General features: G+C 47.3%; 1 protein-coding gene and 1 non-coding gene across 6 annotated transcripts; both read left to right on the top strand.

Annotated features, from left to right (window-relative positions):
- The first annotated feature begins 4,987 nt into the window (after positions 1 to 4,987).
- Positions 4,988 to 13,306, top strand: LOC100473076 (melanoma-associated antigen D2). Of its 5 annotated transcripts, none has more exons than XM_034649439.1 (13): positions 4,988 to 5,135; positions 6,588 to 6,661; positions 7,023 to 7,514; positions 8,174 to 8,482; positions 8,600 to 8,663; positions 8,922 to 9,001; positions 9,560 to 9,654; positions 10,362 to 10,441; positions 10,535 to 10,577; positions 10,901 to 10,963; positions 12,056 to 12,170; positions 12,569 to 12,981; positions 13,172 to 13,306. In XM_034649439.1, exons 2-12 carry the CDS (start codon positions 6,617 to 6,619, stop codon positions 12,971 to 12,973), a joined length of 1,791 nt encoding a protein of 596 aa, XP_034505330.1. In that variant the 5' UTR covers positions 4,988 to 5,135; positions 6,588 to 6,616; the 3' UTR covers positions 12,974 to 12,981; positions 13,172 to 13,306. The 5 variants fall into 5 exon arrangements, with proteins under 5 accessions (XP_034505330.1, XP_034505331.1, XP_034505332.1 ...); XM_034649440.1 differs by having other exon boundaries at positions 5,045 to 5,135; positions 6,573 to 6,661; XM_034649441.1 differs by lacking the exon at positions 4,988 to 5,135 and adding an exon at positions 5,632 to 5,714.
- On the top strand, positions 11,751 to 11,880 carry LOC117797575. The gene has a single exon (XR_004622581.1). It is a non-coding gene; the product is annotated as a small nucleolar RNA SNORA11 (small nucleolar RNA).
- Positions 13,307 to 14,150: the final 844 nt, after the last annotated feature.

The raw sequence follows: 14,150 nt of genomic DNA, 5'->3' as shown, positions 1-14,150 counted from the left end.
CTGCTTGACTTATTTCACTTAGCATAATCTCCCCCAGTCCCGTCCATGTTGACACAAATGTTGGATAATCATTCTTTCTGATGGCTGAGTAGTATTCTATTGTATATATGGACCACATCTTCTTTATCCATTTGTCTGTTGAAGGGCATCTCGGCTCTTTCCACAATTTAGCTATTGTGGACAATGCTTCTATGAACATTGGGACACACATATGTTTATGAAGAGGGTTGGAAAGGATATTCTCAGACTTAAAACATTGGAAGTAGTGTAGCACAGTGGTGAAGGCTCTGGTATTTGGCATTGTACCGACTTGGGGTCAAGTCCTCTCTTTGCCATTCACTAGCTGTTAGTTGCTTTGCCATGGGCAAGGTACTTCCCTTACCACCAATTTTTTCCACTGTAAAATGAGCCTAATGCTCATACAGTAGAAATGAAAGCCCCTCAAGAGCAAGGACTACCTCTATAGAGGTGCTTAATACATAGTCGGTGCTCAGTGACTGTTGAATGGCCTGAACCTGCTTCACAGACTTGTACTGAGAAAGGATTCAACATGCAAAAAGCAGGGGAGAAAGAGTGTTAGTCCAAAAGTGGGTAGCCAGTTTCCTCATCTATGGGAAATTTGCCTTTGGTTTAACCAAATGAAGTCATTTTGATTGTGGAAAGATACCTTTCTGGGCTTAGAGTATTACAAAATAATTAAATTGCCCTGCACATAAAAGGAACAAAAAAAGAAAGAAAGAAAGATTCCACCAGAACTTCATGATAGAGGACAAAGGAATCTGAAAATTGGAAATAGAGGAGTTCCCCCCTCCAGATGTTGAAGGACAGAAAGGGCCCAACAGCAATGAGGAGTGGGGCCCAGGAGAAGAGATGGTTAGTAGGCCTTTCCCAGTGATGGGAATAGCTGAAAAAATGTGAAGAACAGGAAAGTCTGATGTCCAATTTTAAGCTGATTGCCATGATATGCAGACTTAGATGACTAAATCGTGATAGGTATCCTTGGAAAGAAACCTTTGCCACGCACTTCCAGACTTATCTCTAAATTTTCCAAAATTTTGGAAAATTCAGAGATACTTATTTTGTATAGTTTGGGGAAAGGGAAATATGTTAGGAGAGGGTTGGTGGTTAAGGATATTCTGGATTTCCGATTTAAGCCCCAGCGATCTGAAATCTCAGATCTTCTGGGATTAGGCAGTTTCATACCCTGACATTCTGCACTAAGCAATCTTTAGCCTGCCTTTCCTTATCTCCTGAATAGAGCTACCTGGTGATAGCTCAGCTTTTCATCTTTGTCCTTGGTTGATTTGTAGAACCTGTATGATCTCAGGTATTTGCCTGCTGATGGATGGATGCTGGAAACTTGTCTGGGACCCAGTGACCTAGGTTCTTCAGGTTTTATGAGTAGGTGCTAAAGATCAAAAGATTCCAAGCGTTCACAAGAAGGTGGAAAAAAATCTCTCTGGTCAAAGGGTGAAGATTGTGAATGAATTTGTCTTTTTTCTTCTGATAAGGTTTCTTCCTGTCCTCTGATTGCCCAGGTCATAAGATAAGGGTGGCTATGGTATTATGTTAAGGAAGATGCTGGTATTGAGAGGACACTGGGGAAGTTTGGCTTCAGAAATCTTTGGGAATGCCTTGCTGATGGACTTGGACTGAGATTTTGCTTGAGTCCCTTGAATCCAGTATCTCCTAAGCTTCTGACTCTGTATTCCTTTAAAGTTACTCCAGGATCCCAAAGGCCACAGCTGGGACTTAAAATGTTGTGGAATTTAAAATGGTGGAGGTTGTAACAGAGGATATGTAACAAGAGGATGTTCCATGGGGAAGAAATTGTACAAACAAAGACTCCTAAGCAAAAGAAGGCAGGGCTTACCTGGTAATAGTAAGTGTTCTGTTTTGGTTGGAATATAGGCAGTGTTCAGAAAAACAGCAAGAAAAGAGCTGAAAAACTAGTTAGGGCTAGATTTTGGGAGAACCTTCAAATCAGGCTCAGGTGTTTCTTGAAAGAGTAGTCTATATTCATTGTCATGTATACCTCATCTACCATTCACATCTCAACTCACTGCAACCATGAAGCTACTGCATGGCATAGACTCCCAAGTAACAATGGCTTAAATAAGACATACATGTTTTATCTCACCCAAAAGAAATCTAGAGGGTAGGCAGTCCAAAGATGATATGGTGGCACTGTGAAATTGTTGTTAAAAAATCCAGGTTCTTTTTAGTTTACAGCTCCACTATCCTTAGGATTTAAACCTTGTCTTCATGGCCTTTATTCCAGGAGGCTGTGTCCAGCTAAAACTCAAGATGTTTTATTACTAAGGAAGAAGAATGCATATTGGTGTAAGCAATTAGCAGTCTATGCCACAAAATTGTGTACTGAAATTATCCCCTCCAAGGTCACCAGAGACCAGACCACCACCTGATTGTTATAATCCCTAGACATTTTTTCAGGACTTTTCTTGACCTCTTGATAGCTTCAACACTATTGACCCCTTCCTCTTTTTGAAACAATCTCTTCCCTTGGCTTTGTGACACTACTGTCTCCTGCTTTTCTCCTTATCTCTTTGGTCACTACCTATCCATCTCTCTCATGTTTTCCTTTTTCTCCACCTATGCCATAGTCACTGCTGGTCTCCAGGGTTCTTCCCTAGGCCCCACCTCTTCTAAGGTTGCACATTCTTCTCAGGTGCTTTTGCCCTTTCCATAGATTAAAAAACCATTTATATACTGATGACTTCTAGATCTGTAACTTCAGTCCAGACATCTTTCCTAGCTTCAGACATATATATTCAACTGCCTCTGGAATATTTCTTCTTGGATGTCCCACAGGTATCTCAATACCCATGCTCAGTTCCGCTCTGTTAGTATTCCATATATCAGTGAAACGGGTTACCATTGACACATTTGATCTCTCAAATCAGATCCCCAAGAGTTCCCTTTGCTACTTCCCTCCTCCTCACCCCTTTCCTCACACCCAGTTATTCATTGTCTTGTTGATTTTGACTTCTTTAATATATTCTGAATTCAACCGTTTCTCACTACCTCCATTGCTACCACTCTAGGCCAAACCACAGTCATTGTTTACCTAGATGACTATTCACCCTCTTCACAGGTGTACATCTAATCTATACTCCTTATGGATTAGGCAGCTAGGGTGTTCTCTCTAAAACACAAAATTGGGGGCGCCTGGGTGGCACAGCAGTTAAGCGTCTGCCTTCGGCTCAGGGCGTGATCCCGGCATTATGGGATCGAGCCCCACATCAGGCTCCTCTGCTATGAGCCTGCTTCTTCCTCTCCCGCTCCCCCTGCTTGTGTTCCCTCTCTCGCTGGCTGTCTCTATCTCTGTCAAAAAATAAATAAAATCTTTAAAAAAAAAACAAACAAAAAAACCCCACAAAATTGTATTGTATCAAAACCTAAAACCCTTCAAAAACCTCTCAGTGCTCTCAAGATCAAGACCAAAGTCCTTATCTTGTCATTCAAGGCTTGCTATGATTTGAAAGCAATGGGAATTTGGGTACTAGAACTGGAAGACAAGGAGGAGCTGTGTTTAGTGTGAAATAAAGCCCCGTGGATGGGGTAGAGAACCTAGGAGGCAAAAAAAGTAGTAAACTGATATAAACTTGGAGGAAGCAACAATTCAGAGAAAAAGAGGAGTCAGGAGAACAGAGGTCCATTTTGAATGTGTGGGGTGTGTGTGTGTGTGTGTGTGTGTGTGTGTGTGTGAGAGAGAGAGAGAGAGAGAGAGAATTATCCATAGAATGTAGGGATTGATGTTTTATTAGTTTAGTAAAGGAAAAGGTGACCTCATAAATCAGAAGACATATGACCATTTGAATTATTTTTGAGTGTAAGAAAGGTATCGAAGATTATTTCTGTAACTATGCTGAATTTTATTATGGTTTCTTTTTTTTTAAAGATTTTTTTATTCATTTATTTGACAGAGAGAGACAGCCAGCGAGAGAGGGTACACAAGCAGGGGAAGTGGGAGAGGAAGAAGCAGGCTCCCAGTGGAGGAGCCTGATGTGGGGCTCCATCCCAGGACCCCGGGATCACGCCCTGAGCCGAAGGCAGACGCTTAACAACTGAGCCACCCAGGCACCCCTAATTATGGTTTCTAATAACTTTTTAGTTGATGCTCTTGGGTTGTCCAGGTCTGCATTCATAAACTCAGTAATTGATAATTTTGTCTACTTTCTAGTATTTATACATCTCATTTTGTTCTCTTGAATAGACCCAATTACTTATGTGAATTTATTATGTGATAAAGGTGTCATTTCAAATCAGTGGGAAAAAAGATGGATTAATTCGCACATGGTGTAGGGATAAGAGACTGTGATTTTGGAAAGTTATTAAGCTGAATCTTTTTACAAAACAGATTTTGGAATAATCTCATATTTAAATGTAAACACTGAAGCCATAAAAGTGCTTGGAAAAAAAAAACAGGGACTGTTATAATATAGGAGTGTGGAAAGCATCTTTAAGCATGAAGCATAGAGAGAGAAACAATCTAAAAGTCCATACCCATGTATCCTGGACTGGTTAAATAAATTATGGGCCATCTGTACAAGAAAAGACTATGCAGCTGTTAAGAAAAATGTGCACTATGGAAAGCTGTTTAGCGTATATAACGGGAAAAAAACCAGGTCACAGAACAGTAGGTGTAGGATACCATTTGTGGAGAGAAAACCCAAATAATTAGTATATGAATAGAAAAAAATCGGGAGGGATGTATATCAAAACGTTATTTTGATGGTTGTTTCTGGGGAAAGGATGGCCTTTCTTCGGTATTTACATATTTCTGCATTATTTGAATTTTCACAACACATTACCTTTGTAATAAGAAAAATAAAGATATAAAAATAAATACATTCAATAAATGAATCGCTTTGAGGGGGTGATTTTAGTTGGAAGGTCTGCAGAATGAGCCTGGTACAGTGGCATAAACACGGGCTTTGGCGTCAGACATCCCTGAGCGGGGCCCCATTGCCCCACCCCCAAGGAAGGAGGGGGGTGGCAGGGGGCTGCGGAAAGGGGCTGGGCTGGGCTGGCTGCAGCTCTAGTCCAGGAGGCTGAGACTTCGAGAGGGACTGAGAGAGGGCAGACTCGTCCCGGACTTGCTCGAGGACAAGGTGAGGGGCGTTGAGATTTGGGTTTCCTGGCAGCCAGACAGTGATTTCAGTCCCCTCGAACCTATAGCCAGGCAAGTGGGCAATCCTTAACTGCACCACTGCAGCTGAGGGAGAGATGACCTGGAGCGGGATGTAGGCAACAAGGACTAGGGATCAGAGACTAGTGGGGGAGGAGGGGAACCGGGTTTGTTGGGTGGCGGATGGGAGGGGGAGGGGAATACTGAAAGAAAGTGGAAATCCAGAGAAGAAAATAGAGAATGCAGAGAAGGGTTAAGGAGTACTAAGGAAGGGTTGCATAGGTAACACGGGAGGAGGATGTAAGGAATGGGAATAAGGAATTCTGTGGGGTAAAATAGGAAATGCGAGGGGTAATAGGGAACAGGGAGCAAGGCAGAGGGAATACAGGGGGGTGATAAGGAATGAGGAGCGAGGGGGGGGAAGGGCAGACTGGCTGCGACGGAGGCCCCCTAGGGAGGCGGAAAGGGGCGGGACCACTTCCGGCCTGGAGAGGGGAGGGCAGTCTAGGAGTTTTGGAGGGGCTTAGCGAGTGTACGCACTCTGGAATTTAAGGAGAAGAAGGTGAGCTGCGGGGCTAGGCTCTGGATCACAGCCCAGTAGGGATCAGCCCCACCCTCTAGGATCTGGAGAAAACCCGTTGTAGGGACCGGATCGTACCGGATCCATCCGGATGGGAAAGGAGGGGACTGGACCCGGTTTGGCTGGGCCCAAGATGGAATCACTGGCTCCATTCTGATTTGAGGAGGGGGTGTATTAAGGAAGGGGTGGAACCAAGATGCGTTTTGCCCCTGGTTGGAGGAGGCGTGCTGCGAAAAAGGGCGGGACCGGGCTGTAATGTGGACTTTGGGTGGGTGTGAGTAGGGGAGGGGCCAGGACCACCAGACACTGCGACAATTTTAGAGGGAGGCTTGTACGGGAGGGGGCGGGACCGAATGGTATGGCGGACCTGGAGAAGGGCGTGTGTTGGGAAGGGGCGGTGGACTGAGTCCGGACCATTGCGCATGCGCACTGTGGATCGCTAGGAAGGGGCGTGTAGAGAAAAAGCCAGCACGGAGACAGGGCAGTTGCTGAATGCGCATGTGCACAGTGGACATCAAAGAAAGCTTGTGCTGGGAAAGCAGGCGGGGCTGAGGTGGGCCCTGCAGAGAACGCGCATGCGCATTTTTGGCCTGCGGCTGGGTGGGGGGGTGCACTGGGAAAAGGGGCGGGGTCCTCAGCTGCCGCGCTGGCACATCTTCCTGGAGAAGGGGAGGGTGCGGCTGCAGAGAATTGAGATCTAGAAGCTTTGGATTACTGAATCTGAGAACGGAGTCATTGGGGTGGGGGAGGGGTTTGGGATTGGGGCCCTAGGGAAAGTGAGGATCAGCTTCCAGGCAGAAGAGGAGAGAGGACGTTCAGGAGGCTCCCCCTTTGACACAGGCCGCCTCTCCTCAGGCTCAGCTCTTGCCAGTCCAACTTGAGACATGTCTGACACAAGCGAGAGAGGTACGGGTCCAACCCGCTTCCAGGTAAGGCCTCTTTCTGTCCTCTCCCTTGCTACTTTCCTTCTCCAGCCCCTGTTGCTCCCTCAGTTCCCTTGGCACCACCCCTCCCATCCTTGTCCTTCTTCACCCACCTTCCTGCCTGGGTGCACCCCCCACCAGTAGAGTGAGGGAGAAAAGAATGAAGGAATGAAGGATGGAGGAAGGTAGGAGGGAGGGAGGGTAGGCCTGCCCTTCTGCCATCACTTCCCGCTCAGAGGAAGGAGAGGCCTTGTTGGGGTTAGGTGGGCAGAGCACACGGCGAGGAGGAGTGAGGCCCTGGAATTTTGGAGTCATTTGTCTAGTTGGGGGTGGGGAGATCTGTGAGCTTTCCTGCTTCCTCTTGCAGGCTGAAACTTCAGTGAAGGACAGTGGCTTGAAGATACAGACCCTATTGACAGTGACCCAGAACTTGGAGGTCTCAGAGACACTGAAGACCTCAAAGGCACCAGAGGTCTCAGAAGCCATGAAGGTGTCAAATGCTGCAGGAGTCTCAAAGGCCACAGGGGTCTCAAAGGCCCCAGAGGCTCAGGAGGCAGCTGCTACTCAGGCCTCACCTACCACTAAGCTGACTGATACCCAGGTTCTGGCAGTTGAAAAGAAGAATCCAGCAGCTGACACCAAGATGCAGAGTGCTGACCCCCAGCCTGTGACAATGCCTGCCACTGAAACCAAAAAGGTCAGCTGTGTGGCTGATACAAAGGTCAATTCAAAGGCCCTGGAGACTGAGGCTTCTGCCTCTCAGGCTTTGGCAGATGAAGCTAAGCCTGAGGGTGCAGCTGCTCAGGCTCAGGAGAATCAAGATACTCGGCCCAAGGTCAAGGCCAAGAAAGCCAGAAAGGTAAGAGCTCTGTAATCACCAGTCTTCCCTTTCCACTTCTCTCAGTTGGTTCATTTGTTCTGCAAACATTTAGAAAGTTCCCTGTGCTCATCAAGGCTGTGGGGGACAATAAGAGGAATGTGATATAATTTCTCTGCAGAGTTTTCACAGACTCATGGAGAACTGAGATAGTACACGTAGCTGCAATGTGAATATAAAGCAGTTTGTATTTACACAGTAGCTACCATGTGTTAGACCTTGAGCTAGGCACATTCATATAGGTTATTTCATTAAATCCTGAAAGTAATCCAGGTTTGTAGAGAAGGAAGCTGAGTCCCGGAGAGGAGGGGTGACTTGTGCAGGGTGGTACAAGCAGAGCCAGTGTTGGACATAGGAAGAGGTGGGGTGACTTGTGCAGGGTGGTACAAGCAGAGCCAGTGTTGGACATAGGAAGAGGAGAAGCCTCAGGCCCCACCCTTAGGTTGCTCCTGGGCTGGTGGAGAGATGAAGCTCCTGAATGGGAGTCAGTAAAAAACAAACCCAAGAGTCAACATGGCCAGTGACTGGTCAGGCTGTTACTCTAGGGATGCGATTAGAGGGGCCTTCCAGAAGAGATAGAATGAGGGAAAAGGACCACCTACTTCATCTGACAATATTGTGCTTCCTCTCTGTTAATGCAGGTAAAGCATCTGAACGGCGAAGAAGATGGCAACAGTGATCAGAGTCAGGCTTCTGGAACCACAGCTGGCCGAAGGGTCTCAAAGGCCCTAATGGCCTCAATGGCCCGCAGGGCTTCAAGAGGTCCCATAGCCTTTTGGGCCCGCAGGGCATCAAGGACTCGGTTGGCTGCTTGGGCCCGAAGAGCTTTGCTCTCCCTGAGGTCACCTAAAGCCCGTAGGGGCAAGGCTCGCCGTCGAGCTGCCAAGCTTCAGTCATCCCAAGAGCCCGAAGCACCACCACCTCGAGATGTGGCCCTTTTGCAGGGGAGGGTAAGAACTCTGTCCTCTCCACTCTGCCTTATCTTCTGCCTTGCCTATCTTTTCTGCCTTCCTCTTAAACCTTCTGCAAACATATTTTGATCTTTCTACTTTTTTTCCCTTTCCCAGGCAAATGATTTGGTGAAGTACCTCTTGGTTAAAGACCAGACAAAGATTCCCATCAAACGCTCAGGTAGAGTCCTGCTAACTCTCCATCCCTTAAGCTATGTCCTTCATTGCCCTCTTTTCCATGTGCAGAGGACATTTCTTGCCCTTATGCTCCTATCTTTGTACTCCCAGAGTTCTAATTTGGCCGTGCTAGCATCTCTATTCATTACTTCAGAACCTGTTTGTGCCACCCACAGCAGGGTTGGCAAAGGGTCTTTAGCTTGGATTTGGGGCTACCTGGCTTCACTTCAGCTCAGGTGCTCGCAACACTCTCCCCTTGCAGACATGCTGAAGGACATCATCAAAGAATACACTGATGTGTACCCTGAAATCATTGAACGAGCAGGCTATTCCTTGGAGAAGGTGAAGGGGCAGCCATGGGGGATGGATGCAGTGGGAAGCATTTAATTGAACAAGTGTACATGTCTGTTCTGGGGTGGGACCACAGAGACTCACTAATTCAGCCCTATCACTGTGTGAATGGATAGATAGGAAGGGGCCTTCCCATATCCAGAGTGCCTAAGGAGGAGCATAGACTAGCCCAGGGTCACACAGCAAGTCTCATAAAAGCACAGCTAGGACACAAGCCACCCAACTTAGTCCTGCCATCTGTCTGCTGCTGGAGATGTCCTGTAATGTATTTCACATGCTCACGTCTTCCTTCCATTCCCCATTCTCTGTCTCCCTAGATTTCCACTAATCACAGAGATAATGCTGAGAACGATAGTAGATTTCTTACCTGTTTGCTGTGTACCAACCACTTAGGTTTACGTACATTATCTCACTCTCCCCTCCCCCCACACCACACACATGCACATCCACACCCACATCCACGGACCCCCACACACCTAGGTACATGGGAGCTGTGGGATGCTCAGGAAGCTGAATTGTGATCTTACAAGCTGTTTTCCCCATCCATAGGTATTTGGGATTCAGTTGAAGGAAATTGATAAGAATGACCACTTGTACATTCTTCTCAGCACCTTAGAGCCCACTGATGCAGGCATACTGGGAACGTAAGCAGGGAAAGGGCTGGGGTGGGAGGGAGGCTCTACATTGTCTATGGCACTACCCCATCCCTGTCGTCTCTCCCCACAATCCCTTGGAGAGGCAGGAAGACAGGACCTAAAAAGCCCCTGTTCCAGTTCCTCCACACAGCTGGAGCCCTGCACATGGTAGTGGTGCTGATTATGATTGACTGAAGGGGACCGAAGGGTGTAGAAGCCTGGAGCAGTGCATTCCTCCTGTCAGGTTTTCTGTTTCTCAGGATGCATCCCAGGAAAGCAGACCTGTCATTGCTTGTCTCTTCCTGCTGGCTTTGGTAGAGTGGTTCTCAAGGGAGGGCTTCCTGGTGTGGGTGAATCATGATGCTTGAAGGACAGAAGCATCACTGGGGCTGTACCTAGAATTCTTTTGGGGCAGAGAGGTCTGAGAGAGAAGAAAGGGACTCACATTGGTTGGGTGCCTGGGTTGTCCCAGGTTGACAGGAATTCTTCTCTCCTCTTGGCAACCTGGGGCAGGGGAGGATTGGATTTTCCATTCTACTCAATAGGAGACTGAGACTCAAGTGCCTTGCTCAGGGTCGCATAGAGCTTGAAGCATAGACTGGGAAGAATGTCGTGTCTGAGGAATCTGGTAGAGGATAGCCTAGTGAGCTGGCTGGTGTGTTTTTTGCAGATGGCCACTGGACATAAACCTTCTCTCTACCCTTTTATTCCCCTAGGACTAAGGATTCACCCAAGCTAGGTCTCCTCATGGTGCTTCTTAGCATCATCTTTATGAATGGAAATCGGTCCAGTGAGGGTGAGTGGCTGAGCATGCAGCTGAATGGGTGGCCACAGTTGGAATTCCACGTGCTCATTTTCTGTCCCTGTCTCTTCTTGCCTCCCTTTACAGCTGTCATCTGGGAGGTGCTGCGCAAGCTGGGGCTGCGCCCTGGGTATGATTGGGCTCTCTCAGTGCTTGCTGTCCATGTTGTCATTTGAAAAGAGAGGATAGTCCCAGGATTGCATCAGTTTGGTGGTGTCTGGTGGAGTGGGCGGGGGTGCTGGTAAAGGGTCCAGGGTTCTGACCTGGATGGATGGGGAAATGATCCCAAACTCTGCCCTCTGTCTCACTATTTCTTGGGCTTCTATGGAGTTTTTCTCTTGTGCTAGTAACCTCTTTTCCATGTTGAAAATGTGTCTGCATACATCTGGGAAGTGCCATATCTGGTCGATTGATTAATTGATTTATTGATGGATTTTTTTTTCTTGCCATCAGGATCCATCACTCACTTTTTGGGGACGTGAAGAAGCTTATTACTGATGAGTTTGTGAAGCAGAAGTAAGTGTGTGTCTGATGATGGTGCGTTCCATGTGTTTTGCTTGTTTCAGAGCTGAGTAATTAACCTATGGTGTGTGTGTGTGTGGTAGGTAGCTTATTCCTGAGGTAGTGAGAGGGAACAGGATGACACATTTCCTGACCTACATGTACTTTCACGTATCCTTTCAGGGCAGTTCTTCAAGGTAGGGGTTGTCATCACCAGCATTGTACATGTGAGTAAACTGAAGTTCAGAGAAGTGAAGTAATTTGCTCAAGTAAATTGTTACACAGGTAGCAAATGGAAGAGTCCTATTTAGATCCTGACCCCAATGCCTAGGTTCTTTTTACTGTGCTAACCAGGGCTTTATAGAAATTAATCTCCGTAAAGAAACGCTATAGAATGATAGCTTTAGGTAGCAGGTACTCTGCTGGGGACTTGACTTGTACATCTCATTTCATTTTTGTAACTACCCTGAAGAATAGGTGCTGCCATCCCACCCCCATTTTCAGTTGAGGGACCTGGGTCTCAGAGAGTGGAAGTCTGATTGTAGCCCCGGCTGGTAAGGGGCCGATTTGGTCATGGAGCCCTCCTGACTTTCTGGGCAGGGCCCACCATACCCTTTATCCTTAGAGAGCACGTGTGCATGCACGAACACACCCGCCCACACACACATAGACACACGCACACACCCACAGTCGGGAATATGCACTAAGTACGCTATTCTTGGTGGACTGTTTCTTCCCTTTACAGTCGTTTTCTATGGTAGATTGTCCCAGAGCTCACAAGATCGTGGACATGCCCAGTGGTGGGGTGTGCTCATAGCAGGGGACGTAAAGATATGGCTCCCGTGTTTACAACACACCCAACAAGAATCTGGGTTCATTGTGACAAGGGGCACAAAACTTGTGGCCTTCCTACAAACAGATAGCCTACACATGTCCCACCCCGCACCTCCACGTGGCTTCTGGACAGGACCAATGGGACAGGACTCAATATTGGAAGAAAAGCTATCTTGCTTAGTAGGGGAGGTTGCCACTGAGAACCTGTCCAGTCCATACGTGGGTGGGCTGTGGTTGTCTTAGACATAAAGGCTTTTAACTTCTCTTTTCAAGGTACTTGGACTATGCCAGAGTCCCTAATAGCAATCCCCCTGAGTATGAGTTCTTCTGGGGCCTGCGCTCCTACTATGAGACCAGCAAGATGAAAGTCCTCAAGTTTGCCTGCAAGGTAATTGGATAGCTGTCCAAGCTTGGCATATCAAAAGCATAGGGTGCTGTTGGCTAGGGTAGGCTGTGTGTAGAGCAGCCTGCAGTTCATATGTGAAGATTCTGAAGCCCCTGTTACTGTGCCAGATGTTTATCTGAATCATTTAATTTGTACAACTGACATGTCATTACCCTATACCAGATTAGAAAAATCAGGCTGAGAGAGGTTGTTGGGTGACATGTCCAAGGTCCCAGAGCTAGTAGGTGTCAAAGCAGGGATGGAACGTTAAGTACATAACTACTAGTAGTATTTATTATATGGCTATTATTGTGTAGAGCATGCAGCAAGGTGCCTAGCATACAGTTAGGGGCTCAGGGCTTGGATTCTGATCCTTCTGATGGTGGTTATTTCTGTTTCAGGTACAAAAGAAGGATCCCAAGGAATGGGCAGCTCAGTACCGAGAAGCAATGGAAGCAGATATGAAGGCTGCTGCTGAGGCTGCAGCTGAAGCCAAGGCGAGAGCTGAGATCAGAGCTCGAATGGGCATTGGGCTTGGCTCTGAAAATGCCGCTGGGCCCTGCAACTGGGACGAAGCTGATATTGGACCCTGGGCCAAAGCCCGGATCCAGGCGGGAGCTGAAGCTAAAGCCAAAGCCCAAGAGAGTGGTGGTGCTAGCTCCGGTGCTAGTGCCAGTGCCAGTGGTGGCTTTGGTGCCAGTGCCAGCCTGACTGCCACTCTCACGTTTGGGCTCTTTGCAGGCCTCAGTGGAGCTGGTGCCAGCACCAGTGGCAGCTCTGGTGCCTGTGGTTTCTCCTATAAGTGAGAATTCAGGTATCTACTTATACTGGGCTGGGACAGCCAGGACGTGTGGGGTTGGGATGAGGAGCTGGCTGGTTATAGGAAGGCCAAGGTTGCAGGACCATGTGGAGCATGTGGGAAAACCCTGCTATTGGCATTTTATTCCTTCCCTTTTGGTGGCTATCAGTTGACTTGTTGCATTTCTTTTGTTTTGTGTTTTCAGATATTCCTAATCCCAGCAGTCTTTCTCTTCGAGCCGGGGTGCATCTTCAGAAACCTACTCAACACAGCACTCTAGGCAGCCACTGTCAATCAATTGAAGTTGATATTCTACATTAAATCTATTTGCCATTTCTGAGTTTATTGCTCTTTTTTTTTGGTGGGCTGTCATATTTTGGTATCACATTTAAAAATAAATTGGGAGAGTTTCCACCTCAATCTGTGTTTACTGGATTCAGGGGAGCAAGGTTAGCATCTCTCTGGGATAATTTGAGCTGCATCTCTAGTCTGCAGTGTAGGCAGGATTGCAGTGGGGTGGGGAGTCATGAAGATTCTAAGCACAGAGGACTACACTTTGAAGAAGAGCCCTGAGGTAGGCAAGTCAAGCAGAAAGCAGAGGTAGAGGACACTGGACATCAAATATGGGCTCTCTTTTTGAGAAATTTGGATGAGAAAGGGAGGAGAAAGAGGTAGGTAAAGGGAGATACGGGAACAAGTGAGGATTTTCTTGGGACAGGAGAGAGAGGCTTGAGCAGACAGAAGCCAATAAAGAGGAAGATGTTAAAGACACCCATATAGCCCTGAGGAGGTGGGAGGGTAAGGCCTGAGAGAAGGGACTGTCCAGAAAGGACTTGGGAAGGGGATTGTGGAAGATGTCAGGCAGAGGGGAGGCTCCAATAGAGGATGGAGCTCATGATTTTTGGGAGACCTTTCCCCACGGCAAGGTGCTCAGCAATCTTAGAATCAATATGAGTTAATTTATCCCAAGGTTTTGGTTCTCGAATAAGGACATAAGATCAAGGGCAGTGAGTATGTGGGTCTGTGTCTTCATTACTGTGTGCATAGTGTCTGACCTAGTAGATACACAGAATGGTGCAAGAGATGGATCATGGGACCCAGGCAGGCTTGGGGAGGCAGATGAGGAAATGGTGTGATGAACCGGAAGACAGTGTAGGAGTTTATGGGCAGGAGTCTCAAGTCTG

Source organism: Ailuropoda melanoleuca, chromosome X (genome assembly GCF_002007445.2).
Source record: "Ailuropoda melanoleuca isolate Jingjing chromosome X, ASM200744v2, whole genome shotgun sequence".
Classification (NCBI taxonomy): domain Eukaryota; kingdom Metazoa; phylum Chordata; class Mammalia; order Carnivora; family Ursidae; genus Ailuropoda; species Ailuropoda melanoleuca.
Note: the sequence above shows the minus strand (reverse complement) of the source record. Positions and strands in the feature narration are given on the sequence as shown.

Bases quoted from the DNA above. Each gene is read 5' to 3' on its own strand.
- LOC100473076 (XM_034649439.1), top strand. From the start codon at position 6,617: ATGTCTGACACAAGCGAGAGAGGTACGGGTCCAACCCGCTTCCAG. The intron at 6,662-7,022 runs GTAAGGCCTCTT...TTCCTCTTGCAG, and splicing joins CGGGTCCAACCCGCTTCCAG to GCTGAAACTTCAGTGAAGGA. The intron at 10,442-10,534 runs GTGAGTGGCTGA...CTCCCTTTACAG, and splicing joins TGGAAATCGGTCCAGTGAGG to CTGTCATCTGGGAGGTGCTG.